This window comes from Myotis brandtii, unplaced genomic scaffold (assembly GCF_000412655.1).
Source record: "Myotis brandtii unplaced genomic scaffold, ASM41265v1 scaffold244, whole genome shotgun sequence".
In the NCBI taxonomy this organism is placed as follows: Eukaryota; Metazoa; Chordata; class Mammalia; order Chiroptera; family Vespertilionidae; genus Myotis; species Myotis brandtii.
The window spans coordinates 4,797,265-4,811,257 of NW_005359225.1; the positions used below are offsets into that span (position 1 = coordinate 4,797,265).

Here is a 13,993-nt window from a genome sequence, read left to right on the forward strand (position 1 = left end):
GGGGGAGAGAATGAGAAACATTGAGGTGAAAGACACATCAATTGGTTGCTTCCCGCATGCGCCCCTACCAGGGCTGGGGAACCTGCAACTGAAGTACGTGTCCTTAACCGGGAATCAAACCCATGATCCTTTAGTTCGTGGGCCAACACTCTAATCATTGAGAAAACCGGCTAGGGCAGAAGTTCTTTTTTTTAATCAAATGACGTCTCAAGCACAATCCCAACATAAACAACATGAGAGTAACTACTCTGGTTGGATGGAAATGGGGGATTCAGCATTCATGGCCTATCTTCTTGACTTTTTCTCACCGAGGCCTCTGAGGCATCTCCACAGAACCCTGGTGCTCTCTGAAGCAACTCAATCCCAGGATATCTGATCTGAAGAGTGAAAAAAGGACCCAGAGTTGAGATCAGTTCCCCAAGGCCATGCAATGAACCCAGGTCTCCTGTGTCTCAGGTCAACAGGCCTTTCCCTCCCCTGCCTACCTTTCAGTGAAGCAAGACCAGAACCAGTGGCAACTGCCTGAGTTGGGGGGCATTTTTACACAGCACAAGTGACTTCTAATCTGCTGAACAGCTCAAATCCTTTATTGTATTGTCAAACCAACACTGGCTGTCCTCAGGCCTTCAGGATGGCTGCAGTCCTGGGAACCTCAGAGTGCATCCTGCTTGATCCGGACTTTCTTGGGCTTGATGTTCATTCGTTTCCACACTTCAGCTGCTGTGCGGTCTGCTTTGGTGACCCCACTGAAGTCGAATGTGGTGATACGAGGCAAGGTGCACAGCACATACTGCCTGTGGGGAAGACTCGGGCTGGGGGCCAGCCCCCCCACCAGCACCCCATTCCCCCCACCACCACCACCACCAGCTGCTGCTATCTCCCCTGATTGCAGGAATGGAGGGACTTGAGTATAGTTTGGGGGAGACTGAGTTTATCCTGACAGCAGGAAATGCCTAAAGGTCTCTACTTCTTTTCCTTGTCTCCCCTCCTTTCCCTTGGGGAAGCCTAGCTCCAGGGCAGGGCACTTACCTATACCCCTTCTCTTCCTCCATGGGGTTCCCGTGGAGTGTGAGGCTCCGGAGCCGAGGGAGGATGGCCAGCTTATTCACCTCTCCGAGACGCTGGATGCTGTTGCCATGGAGGTAGAGGACACTCAGGTTGAACAAAGTGGTCAGGACCTGTTGGGGAAGAAACCGAAAGCAGGCTAGACAGGTCTCTAGAGCTGTGCTCAGGTCTGACTTGAGGGCGAGTAGAGTTTGGGGAACAACTTGCTCTCCACTCCACCACCCCTCATCCCCAGCCGCATTGAATGACTAACCTACTTTCATTCACCTTGAAGAGGTATAGGGCATCCCACTCACATAGAGCTGTGACCTTAAAGGCAGGAAGTATGGGCCTGGGTCCTAGCGCTGTCACTGACGTGCCAGGTGACTGGACCCGCCTGCTTCTGCCTGAGCCTTAGTTGCCCTTTCACTGAAGACCTTTGGTGATCTGAGTCTCAAAACAAGGGACAGGGATACAGAGCATTGTGCTAGGTACAGAAGAGAAGCTTTTTAAATAGTGAAATTGAGATCACTACACCTGGGGAACAGTTTCTAAGTTGTGCTCTAGCTCCTTCCCCCCAATGGATCCTGGACAAGACGACCAGTTTTATTTATTCCTTAAAACTTGAGTCAGTGCATGGAAAAAGTGCTGTACTTTTACTACCTACCTCTTCCACAGAAGAACTTTGCACAAGGCACAGTGGGTGCCCAATAACAAGAGCTTCTATTTATTTCAGCTTTCTATGTGCCAGTTGGTTTTCATACATTCTTATTTAATTCTCACAAAATACTTATGATGTTGGTATATTATCCCCATTTTTTCAGAAAGGGAAGCTGAGGTTTTGGAGAGGTTAGGAAGGTTGTCCAAAATCATAAGGGGCAAATCTAGGATTTGAACCTACATCTGAGCCAACAGCTGTGTGCTTTAGACACAGTACCATGATGCCTCACAACTTCCTGGATGAAATGTGGGAGGTGGAAAGGCTGGGGGCTGGACAGGGCAGCTTCCGGCCCAACCTGACTGGACTCTCAGGACTGGGAACTCACAGGGTCAATGGAAGTCAGGTCGTTGAAAGACAGGTCAATCCAGGCCAGGTTCTCTGGATGCTGCAGCAGCAGTGAAATTACATGGTTGAAGCCTTTCAGCTCATTGAGGACATTGTTGTTCAGCCACAGGGACTGAGTCAGTGACTTCCCTGACTTCGAGTGCTTTAGTGGTCGCTGCCCTTTCCTTGGCTCCTCGCTCATCAGATCTGTGGGAACAAAGTGAAGTCTGCATATATCATCTTTGCCTTTCTGGTTCTGGGGGATGAGAGCTGAGCGAATAAGCAGCGCGAGCTAACTGGAGGGCCATAGACTGACTAGTGCAACTACTCATTGTCAGCTCAAGACCCCCATCTCTCAGGCCCCAGAAACCAGTAAGCTTGAACTAAGGGCCAGACTTCCTATCCCAAACTCGGTTTGGGTCACATGCTCCTCATATCTATTTTATTATTGGGTCCTCTGTGTACACCCTATGTATATGTATTGGGGGGGGGGGAGGGATAAAACCACTCCTCTATTTTATAATGAGGAAACTAAAAACCAGAGTTGTTGGTACAAAATCCAAAATTATCCACTGGTAGAGCCTACAAAATTCACTTCAGTGTAACACACCCTGATTTGCTCTCTCCCCCTAACATTAAACAACTACTATGTGCCAGCTACTGGATATATAATGGTGAACAATATGAGAGACAGTCTGCGCCATGCTTGTGTGAGTAATAGGGCAGGGATGAAGCAGATGTTTATGTCTTAGAGGAGCTCAAATGGGCAAGATGGAAACCAACTGGCAATGTATTGTGGTAAATGCTATTTAAGTTGTTGAAGTAGAGGGGGCTCCTAACTTAGTCTGGAGCTCATGAAAGTTTCCCAGGGAAGGTGAAATCTGAGCTGGATCTCAGTGGATTAGGAGAAGGGTGGAAAGGGTGAGAAGAACATGGGCAAAGGCACAGAGGTATGGAACAGCATGGGTGCACATGTATGTGCTGCACAGGGGGCAAGGAGGAAAAAGGAAGCAAGGAACCTCTAATGCCAGGCTGAAAATTTGGACTTTACTGTAGGTGACGGGAAGCTACGGGAGGTTATGGAGCAAAAGAGATAAATCTTTCATATAAGAAAGATCACTCTGAAGCTTTAGTACAGAGTCTGGATTTTAGGGAGTGGGTGGGACTAGACCAATTTGGCTCTTTCAATCATCCAAGCAAGAGATGAAGGTCAGTCAGAGTGACTTGATGGTTGATGTAACTGATACGGAATTAAGAAAAGGAGAAACATGGTTGGGCAGGTAATGAGTTTAGACTTGACCTTGGTGTGTCTGAGGTTCCTTAAGTATAAAAAGGTGGAGAAGCCAAGTAGGCAGTTGGATATGAAGGTGAGAGACAAAGACTTGAGAATAATTAGCATAGAGAGTGAACAAGTTAGAGAAATGGACGAGTCCTCAGGGATAGTAAAAGTAGAGAGGAGGCACAAGGAAGAAGGGGAGTCCACTTAAGAAGTTACTGAGCCCAGCCCACGTGGCTCAGTGGATTCAGTGTTGTCCTGTGCACCAAGAGGTTGCTGGTTCAATTCCTGGTCAGGGCACATGCCTGGGTTGTGGGCTCAATCCCCAGTGGGGGGCATGTAAGAGGCAGCCGATTGATGATTCTCATCAATGTTTCTCTCTCTCCCTCTCCTTGAAGCCTCTCTAAAAATCAATGAAAACATTTTTTAAAACACTATTAAAAATAAAAAGGTACCGAATAATCAGGAAAGGACAGGGCAAGCCATGAGAGGTTAGTTTTATAAGATGCTCAGGGAATCCATATTTATAGGAGTGAGTTTTAGGGAGATGAGGATTGAAAAGTAATTTTGGTAACAAAATTCTTCGTCCCTGGTGACTTTGATGAGGGCTGTTTCAATGAAATGGCAAGGGCCTGGGGACAGAAGCTAGATTGGAGTGAGTTCAAGAGGTAAGGAAATATAAGCAGGTAGTGTAAACAATACCTTCAGAAAGTTTAGGTGAGGAGAATAGAGTGATGTTAGAACCCATCTGTATGGACACCCCTGTAACTGTCCCCCGCCTCCCGTTCTGTTTTGTTTTTTGACAAATGAGGTCCAGAGAGAGGATGTGCTTTGCCCAAGCTTACAGACACCAGCTCTGGCTGAGGTGACCATAGTTTTCCTATGGCCCCTATACCTTTGGTTACTTGTCTAAAACTGCCTCTGGCCCTAGCCGGTTGGCTCAGTGGATAGAGCATCGGCATGAGGGCCAAAGGGTCCCAGGTTTGATTCCAGTCAAGGCATATACCTTGGTTGCAGGCTCCTCTCCAGCCTGGGCCCTGACTAGGGCTCCTACAGGAGGCAACCAATGGATGTGGTTCTCTCACATCAATATTTCTCTCTCTTTCCCTCTCTCTTCCACTTTCTCTAAAAATCAGTGGAAAAATACCCTCGGGTGAGGATTAAAAAATAAATAAAATAAAACTGCTTCTGGGGAAGGGAATATTTAGTATTTGTTGAATTGGGCAAGTTTGTCTTCATCCTCCCCTCAGCTCTTTTTGGGCACACTTCCTCTCTTCCACCCCCAGCCAACATTAACTTCCTCTCCTCAGCTGCATGTCAGGCAGCATCCACCAGATGGCTCTCTGTCTTAATCCTAGAGTGAGCAGAACTCCCAGGTGGATTGTGAGATTGGAGGAAGGTGGCAGAAATGTACTGGAGCACCCCAGTTTGTGAAGAAACTCCTAATCCTGCCTCCCAACCTCACATCTCCTGACTGCAAGCCCTGGAATGAAATTACAAAGATGTCAAAATAAGCCTACATATGGCCTAGCCAGCGTGGCTCAGTGGTTGAGCTTTGACCCATAAACCAAGAGGTCACTAGTTCAATCCCAGTCAGGGCACATGTCCCTGTTGCAGGCTCAATCCTCAATAGGGAGCGTGCAGGAGGCAGCTGATTGATGTTTCTCATCAATGTTTCTATCTCTATCCCTCTCCGTCTCTCTCTAAAATCAATAAAAACATATTTTTAAAAAGCCCACATAGCCTGGATGGCGTGGCTCAGGGGTTGAGCATTGACCTATGAACCAGGAGACTGCCAGTTCAATTCCTGGTCAAGGCACATGCCCAGTTGTGGGCTCAATCCCCAGTAGGGGACTTGCAGGAGGCAGCTGATCAATGATTCTCATCACTGGTGTTTCTATCTCCCTCTCCCCTCTCTGAAATCAATAAAAACATTTAAAGAAATAAAAAGCCCACATATGGACTAGCATCCAATGATGCATCCAGTGTGATGAGGCAGCAGCTTAGGGAATGCCATCAAGTCTGGGCTGACCCCAAGCTCAGAGGAGCCACTGGTGGAATGGCATTGCCTAAAATTTGAGGCTGCCTGGGGCTGCTGTTATCAAGGGTAAAGCAAGGTGTCTAGACCGCAACAGTTACTGGTCCCCTCAGTCTCCATCAGGGTACTCTATCACCTGAGGATCGGCCTTTCAGATTAGGCAAAGGCAGGTCTGGAAACTGGACCACAAATATCAATACTCAGAGAACTGGAGGTTGTCTAGCTACAGGAAAATCTGGGGAGAAAGTGATTCTGTCTTCACCTCTCTGAAGAGTTGCCATGCAACTTTTCCATGTGTCCCCAGAAGTCAGGAGTTAGTTTGATATGAAGAACTTCCTTGTGTCATTTCTCATCCCATAATGGAAGGGATGGGTAGGTGCATGTGGTAAGGGACTCCCTTAACACTAGGTGAGCAGTAGTTATAGGACTATGGGTTGGAGGTAGTATAGATTGGATGCCTTCTAAAGTCACTGCCATTTCAGATTCTATGATCTATCTATTGATTAATTACCAAATAGCATACCAGGTACCCCTAAACTCTATCCTGTCCTCTAACCCCAATTTTAAGTAAGTGTTCCATAGTTCTGGGAAACCTGAGGGGACTGGCCTTTTGGGGCTTAGATGTGCCTCTCTCTTTCCCTTTCTAATATTCATCAAGGAGCACTATGCCTGGCATATTTGTATACACACATATACATACATACATACATACATACATACATACAGATATATGATATTAATAAAATAGGTGCTTAACAAATATTTAAATGTTGAATGAAGAACATGGGGTCTGTACTAATTATGTTTTGTGCTGTGGAGTTATCCTTGGTTGTAGTAGCTTATCTCTACCCTCATTCTGAGGACTCCATAAAGGGTAAACTATATCTCCCTGCTCAGAGCTGGGAATTCCCAGAGTACGTGGGAGCCACACTTCCCTTCCTTCTCTGTCACTATGGCTATATTGCATGTAGCCATCACTGTAGCTAAAACCCTTGTGAAACATGGACTACATCAAGCAGAAGTGATAACCATGCATAAAAAATGAAGATCACGATAGGTGGGTGTGTGATCACTGAAGAACAAATATGAGTTACTATTGTGGCTGATGCCAACCCCTGCAGTATGCTAAGCCCAAACCCAAGTAGTATTCAGTACCCTGGATAACTGTTTGCATTTCCTGAACTTAAAAGTGGCCACCAGTTGCCTAAGAAAGAGGACCAACGCCAGATAATGGGTCTAGGATATATTGATGCCAACCTGTGTTCTGTGAGGGCAGATATACTGGAGCATTTATGAGACCAGATAACAAAAGCAAGGGACAGCAGAACTTCTCTAGGAAGAAGCATATTCCCTTGAAAATATATTACTTGAGAGCCCTGCTGTGTCCCCTTCTGAGAGTTACTAGCTGCCCATTTACAAAGACATTGAATGGGAACTAGCATGGGCAGTGCTGGAACCTGCAGTAAGTGTGGGTGATGATGGAATAAACTTGGATATGACTGGAATGAATATAAAATGTCAGTAAGTATTATACTGGAAACATACCAGTTTGTTAATAACAAGACCCCCCATGTGTCCCCAGAAGTCAGGACCTATGAACCAGGACCTCTGAAATCAATAAAAACATTTAAAGAAATAAAAAGCCCACATATGGACTAGCATCCACAGAATAGGCTTGTGTCCTGACTGAGGAGATAGGACTCTGCTGCAGGCTGTTTTCCTTCCATTAGTTTCTTCCTCTCCAGGTAAAAACAGAATAAAACTATTGGCTGACACACTGGCTTTCCCGCTTTCACCACCTGACTTTCTTGTTGTAGCCTGTCTTTTGAAGATGATCAATTACCCTGAGAGAGCCCCCTGGTTCCTTTCAGAGGTTCTGCTAATTTTTTAAAAGGCCAAACACTTCCACTCCCACCTCCCTTTCTTCTACTCCTCCCAGAAAGGACAACAACAAAATCTGCAAGTATATGGGAAGAATCTCTTCAGGCTTTTAAGAAGAAGACTGATTTCTCCCTAGGGATCACACCCAGCTGCTGCCATGGTGAGTGGAGTGCTGTTCTCTGTGGGCTGACCTTGAATCACCTGGATGTTTCGGAAGGAGTAGTCAAGAGGGGGCTCTTGCACCGAAGTGTTCATGTAGTCCTGTGTGCTCATAGCTCAGGCCATAATTTGTCCGGTGTAAGCATGGGCCCTGGAAGTCCGGGTTCAGCCTGGGAGGACAGAGAAGGGCTGGTGTTCCAGGTACAAGGGGCATAGGCCCTCAGGTTTCCCCATTACCCTCCACCCCTGCGTTCTACCTTCTATACTCCAGGCTTTCCTGGCTGCATTTATATTTTAAGATACTAATACGATTCTTTGCAGTTGTAGGGCACTTCCTAATTCTCAGAACACCTCACATCCCTTAGAGCTCATTGATTGTTATAACACCCATTTCTACTTTCCAGACGAAGAAACTGAGACCCAGAGTGAAAGCACTTGCCCAAAATTAAGCCAGTGAGTCAGTTGTGGACTGTAATCATAGTCTCCTGAATCCTACTCTGAAGCCATAGTAGTTACCATGGAGACGGTCTTGATACCTACCCTCTAGTGACATCAACTGGGTTATTCTATTGCTTAACAAACCCCTTAGGGCATGGTGTCTGATAGCCTTTTGCAGTCTGACCCAGCTCAGAATTTGCTACTTTCTCTGTCAGCCCCATTGCCTTTTCGTCCAAAGACCCTACTTTCAGCCACATCCGGAATGTAGTCATATGTATGTAAAACACACACATAACACCAGGATCTATCTCACTGTCACTCACCTGTCACTGATGCCTGAAACGCCACCATTAGGGATTCATTCCTTTGGGTTCAGGGATTGTTCCCTGTTAAAATGGAAATACCCCTTGAGAGGGGTGAACACAATGTTATCAGTAGTTTACAAGTGTGGTGTGAATTGTCTTATCAGATCCTTCCCAATTTGCTAGCTCAAGTAAAGCTGAGAACTTTTCAACAGGCTGAGCAGAGTCATAAGAACACTACTCACCTGATCAGAACAGCTGAAAATACAGAAGGGTTTTGTATGTGACACAAATAAGACAAATGGACTGACAAGGACAAGTATATTTCCCAGTGAACCTCCCCTTTCTCACACTATCCAATGCCATCACCTCCTTTGCATTTACTTTTTCACCTGCTTTCCAAAGGGATTTTAGATAGTTTACAAATAGCACATTCAAAACAGGATGATTTATAGAAAAGAAATGTCCAGCATGGCCAAAGAAATGTCCAGGTGGCTCAGTGGATTGAGCATTGTCCCATGCACCAAAAGGTCACCGGTTTGATTCCCAATCAGGGCACATTCCCGGGTTACGAACTCAATCCCCAGTACGGGGTGTGCACAAGGCAGCTGATTGATGTTTCTCTTTCATGGATGTTTCTTTCTCTCTCTCTCCCTCTCCTTTCCTATCTCTCTCTAAAAAAATCAATCAAAAATATTTTTTAAAAAGAAAAGAACTGTCCCACAGAAATATAATGAATTTCACAAATGCAAGCCACATATATAATTTTTTCACATAGGTAATATAAACTTTTCTAATAGCCATAATAAAAAGAAAGTCAAAAGAAACCGGGAAAGTTAAATTTAACCCAATATATGCAAAATATCATTCAATATATAATTAATATTAAAAATTGAAGTATTTTACACTTTATAGCACATCCCAATTTGGACAAACTGTCGAGTATTCAATAGCCACATGTGACTAAAGGCTACCATACTGGACAGCGTGGATGTAGAAAATGTAAACACGGAAGAGGAAGATTAGAAACCAGATTAAAGGAAGACAGAGATGTACCAAAGAATTAGGAAAGTAGGCCTATATTTAGCTCTGAAATTCCTGGCAAACAAAGCCAAAAGGGAAACATTAGGATATGTGGTTCTCATCATTTGATTCAAAGAAACAAATAGTTTGTGTGCAGAAACAATTAAATTCACAAATGTTCTTAATATGGAATTTCTTTTAAAAACTATGGAGTGAGCCTGGCAGATGTGGCTCAGTGGTTGAGTGTCCACCTCTGAACCCAGAGGCCACGGTTTAATTCCCGGGCACGGCACATACCTGGATTGTAGACTCAATCCCCAGTGGGAAGCATACAGGAGGCAACCAATCAGTGATTTTCTCTCATCATTGATGTTTCTCTCTCTCTCTCTCTCCCTTCCTCTCTGAAATAAATAAAAATATACTTTATAAAGACAAAACAAAAACTATGGGGTTGATAGTTTGTAATTCAGTTTAAGCTTAATACATACGGTTAAGTAAAACTTTTTGTATGAATTAACATATGCATAGATAGAGTTTAACAAGTTTAGAGCAGCAATTTTCAACCTTTTTCATCTCATGGCACACATAAACTAATTACTAGTTCTGCGGCACACCAAAAAATATATTTTTTTCCAATCTGACAACAAAACAAAACAAATATAGTTTTGATTCATTCACATCAGATGGCCATTGTGTTGGCTATTGTCATTTTTTTTACTTGACAATCTAAGGGAAAAGAGGTCAGTGTCCTTGACTAAATAGTCAGATATTGCATGTTTTTAAAATTTTTGCAGCACACCAGTTGAAAATCTCTGGTTTAGAGAAATGAAAAGTGAATGGCTTTCTCTCAAAAAGCAGCAGTTTCAACTGAGCTTTGGGGAAGTAAAGGCTTGAGTCACTTACAACTGAACTCTGTCTAATGTGGGACTAGCCAGGTGGGCATGGGGTGTTGATTAGGGAGATCTGGACTTTTAGATATCAAATCTACAGTGAGACAACAAAGAACGCATTGTTCTTTTGTAGAAATAGAGGAACCCTACTTGTGTTCTCATCTAGACAGCAGTCCATTCCACTTGGGAATCTACAACAGGTTTGATGCCTTTGAGCAAGATTGGACACTTTTCTCAAAGTAAGACCTGGGTTGGGACCCCAGAGTTCTGCACTACTGAACATGAATTTTAGCTTAAAATATTTAAGGGCAGATTTTTATCATTAGTCTCCTTGACCATCCGATTACCTCTGTGCAGTTCCTAAGAACTTCTGATTTAGTGTAGTACTGGCCTCTGATGCATATTTCTGGGTGAGTTAGTATTAAAAATGGAGCCCCAAGTATTCGGATAAACTTGCCAGTTGGAAAGGGTTATTAACCTTCTCCATTTAAACAGTAGTCCAGGCTGTGAGCTAGTATCACAGAACCTGGTTTATTACAACAGGTACTCAGGAAATATCTGTGAGATGAATGAATGGGAAACTGCCAAATACAGGATCTCTGTTTTAGGAGTGTTGATACTAAGCTGCTTATTCTAACAATTGGCTTTGAGGTTCAGCTGTTTCAGTCCACACCTCATTCGCAGTAAGGTATTCAATTCAATTCTGCAAACATTTGTTGAGTGCCTGCTGCCCTGTGCCTGACCAGAAGACATGAAGCCAAGATACAAATAATAGAACCCTGTCTGTCACGAGCACAGAAAGACCTGCTGGGTCTCTACTGATTGTGGCAAAATGGTCAGTATCCAGTTCTAAGAAACAGTTGCCCACTTAGTGAATATTCTCCTGTTTCAATACTCAGCTCTAGGGAATCCTCTTTGGTGAACACTCTTTCCTGGTAAAATTGATTGATTCCCTTGATGATTCCTATGTATGGTCTCCCCTGCTCCATCCCTTTTGCCCTATTACTTTTAGTTCTGTTTGGAATACAGTTTCTTCCTCCTTTTGCCTGGCTAATTCACGACCCAGCTCAGTTTTCATGTGTTCTAAGGCGCCTAATCTTATGCCCAAATCTTGGATGTGGAACTTCTCTTCAGAGCTCCCAAAATACCCCATACTTGCTGCCATGGTAGCACACATATCACTAAGATGATCTGCTTACTATCTATATGTAAACTCCACCGTGACCTCCAGGGCAGGAACCATGTTTTTCTCATAATGGTTTTCCTACCTGGTGGCAAGTAGTAGGTGCTTAACATATACATTAAAAATTGCTACAGAGCAATACTATAAAGGAGAGGAACATGAGGTTACTATAACTGAGGAATCTGACCTGCTGAGCAGTCAGGGAAGACATTTTTATCTTTAACAATTATTTTAATTATTTTTTTATTTTAAGGGAAGACATTTTAAAAGAAGTGATTGAGAGATGAAATTGAGGATAAGCACAAATTAACAGGGAGATGGGTGGGGGGATGAACATTCCAGGCAGAAATAACAGGTTCTATGGTGAGAGGTTACTTGGAAATTTTGAAGACCTTAAAAAGGCCTTATAACCCAGCCAGCATGGCTCAGTGATTGAGTGTCCACCTATGAACCAGGAGGTCACGGTTTGATTCCTGGTCAGGGCATATGCCTGGCTTGTGGGCTCGATCCCCAGTGTGGGGAGTGCAGGAGGCAGCCAATCAATAATTCTCATCATTGATGTTTCTCTCTCCCTCTCCCTTTCTCTCTGAAATCAATTAAAAAAATATTTTTAAAAAGGCCATATAACTGGAGGGGATAAAAGGTATGGTTAAGCAGGCTGGAGGGGGTCAATGGGAGGGGGACATTTGTAATACTTTCAACAATAAAGAGTTTTTAAAAAGTTATGGTTAGACTGGAGGCTAGAGAGGTGGGCAGGAGTCAGGCTGAAATGTTGCTTGATGCTAAGAGTAATAAGATGCCACATAATAACTTTTTAAATGAATGTGGGATGGGGAAGGTGAACAATATCAAATTTCTACTTTTAAAGGATTACTCTGGTTGCAGTATGCAAAATGTCTGGGAGGGTAGGCAGGAAGGATGTGATGAGAAGTTGACAAGACTTTATGTAAGAGGTATTCAGGCTAAATCTTGGTTCTTTGGCTTCTGTAACGGTGGATAGAGGGTGAGAACACTGGAAGAAATTGAGGCTTGGAGTACATAGAGATTATGAGTCCAGTTGCAGACATGTTGAGTTTAGGTTGTCTTTGACATATCCTGAAGGAGATGTTGAAGAGGCAATTGGCTATACAGACCTGGAGCTTAGAGATCAGAGCTGGGCTGGAGATAGACAGTTGTGTACATACAGATGGTAAATGAAGTTGTGGATGATCATCCCCAACAAGGGAATATAGAGTGAGGTAGGAAGTGGACCTAGGACCAAGCCTGGAGGTACTTTAAGATAGTAAGTGGACAATCAGGGCCAGCTAGAAGCCAGCCAGAAACCAGCTAATCATGGCAGCATCAGACATGGGTGCTGTGTAGCCAGACTGTTTCCTGTTCCTGTTTGATTTCCATTGTCGTCCATCTCTCTAGTTCCCTTTCCCATTTAAACTTGAAAGGAAGGATCTGAAACTCATTCAGGCTGAAGTGCAAATAATCCAATGTAGGCCAGACAGGTTTCTTTTCCCTGGGGCAGTTCCCACTTGTTGGAACAAGTCCTTTAACTAGAGAGGCTGTAGGCTCAAGTTAGAGACTTGGCTGGGGGTTGGTGAACTGGAGTCTAGTCCTAGCTGTCACTGACTTGGTATGTGGCCTTGGGCAAGTCACTGCGCCTCTTTGGGTTTCAGTTTTCCAATCTGTGAAATGGGGATAAAAATCCTTGATTCACAAAGCTCAAAAGAGACACTGGATATGAAAGCGCTGGGTAAATTACTAAATGCAATAGATCGGTCATGAAGACTGTAAAAGGAATGAAGCTCTAACTGTAGAGCTTTGAGAAACAGATCATAGAGGAGGTGTAGGGGGAAGCGGGAACTTGGGGACAGGAGCCCTAAGTGTGCGGAAAGATCCTGCTCAGACTGAGACGAAGGCTCTCCCCCGGGGTCTTCCTGCTTGGAAGGAAAGGGGCAGTGCAAGCCCATAAAGTTTCTTACGTCTCCAGTATTAGGGCCCGTGATTTACTCTAATGTTACTCCCGCGTCTGGAAGACCCTGGGTCTCAGTTCATCAGGAAAACCAACCTTATGTCAGGGTGTCCATATCTCCCAGGGTACCAGGGAGCCCCGTGTTCGTGATGGGGAGGTTCTTAAGCACCCCGGAACTCGTCTACCCCATATGGGTGTTGTGTCATGTTCACTGTGATAGAAAGTTTTTTTTGTTTTTGTTTGGCGGGGAGAGGGGTGTCTCAGGTCCCGGAGAAAGAAAGTGCCCCTCCCCTCTCCATTTTCCCGTTTTCCCGCCCGACTCACCCGCAGCTGCTGCCCCTCCAGCCTCCGCGTCCCACTCACTACCTCAGGGTTACCCAGCGCAACTCCATGGTAACTACCTAAGCCACCACACCTCGGCCTGGCGCCGAAAGCACTGCCGCAATGCCTACCGGGAGATGTAGTTTGTTAGGGGCGGGGCTCCAAGGCCGCGAATGTGTTGGGATTTGTAGTCTTTGCCCTCAAGTCGGGGCCGGGGGCCGGTAGTGGTGACACCCCTTCTTTTTTCCCAGTGGCCCTCACACTTCCTTTTCCCGGGTCCTCTAGCGTGCCCCGGCGAGCACACCAGCCCCCGGAGCCTATCAGAGCTCCGTGCGAGGGGGCGGAGCCAGCGTTTAAACTAACTGTGCGCTCACAGGGCTGGCGCGAGCCCGCGTCGAACTCGATCCGGAGGAAGCGGAGGCCGGCGGGA

The 13,993-nt window shown here is 45.0% G+C and overlaps 1 protein-coding gene across 8 annotated transcripts; it reads right to left on the bottom strand.

The window, feature by feature from the left end:
- Positions 1-171: 171 nt before the first annotated feature.
- On the bottom strand, positions 172-13,700 carry LOC102255693 (leucine-rich repeat-containing protein 51). 8 transcript variants are annotated; one of them, XR_001362289.1, is made up of 6 exons: positions 8,205-8,288; positions 7,476-7,613; positions 2,091-2,296; positions 1,030-1,178; positions 486-794; positions 172-377 (listed from the first exon to the last, which is right to left on the bottom strand). XR_001362289.1 is itself a non-coding variant. In XM_014540451.1 (6 exons), the coding sequence occupies exons 3-6, from the start codon at positions 7,555-7,557 to the stop codon at positions 653-655; spliced, it is 579 nt and encodes a 192-aa protein (XP_014395937.1). In that variant the 5' UTR covers positions 7,558-7,613; positions 8,205-8,267; positions 13,567-13,699; the 3' UTR covers positions 172-652. The 8 variants fall into 8 exon arrangements, 7 of the variants coding, with proteins under 7 accessions (XP_014395937.1, XP_014395939.1, XP_014395938.1 ...); XM_014540451.1 differs by adding an exon at positions 13,567-13,699 and having other exon boundaries at positions 172-794; positions 8,205-8,267; XM_014540453.1 differs by lacking the exon at positions 7,476-7,613 and adding an exon at positions 13,567-13,700 and having other exon boundaries at positions 172-794; positions 8,205-8,267.
- Between the last annotated feature and the right edge of the window lie 293 nt (positions 13,701-13,993).

Coding starts and splice junctions, on each gene's coding strand:
- LOC102255693 (XM_014540451.1), bottom strand. CDS start 7,557: ATGAGCACACAGGACTACATGAACACTTCGGTGCAAGAGCCCCCTCTT. Junction 1,179..2,090: donor ACCTGACTTCCATTGACCCT/GTGAGTTCCCAG, acceptor CTTCCCCAACAG/GTCCTGACCACTTTGTTCAA. Junction 795..1,029: donor GAGGAAGAGAAGGGGTATAG/GTAAGTGCCCTG, acceptor TCTTCCCCACAG/GCAGTATGTGCTGTGCACCT.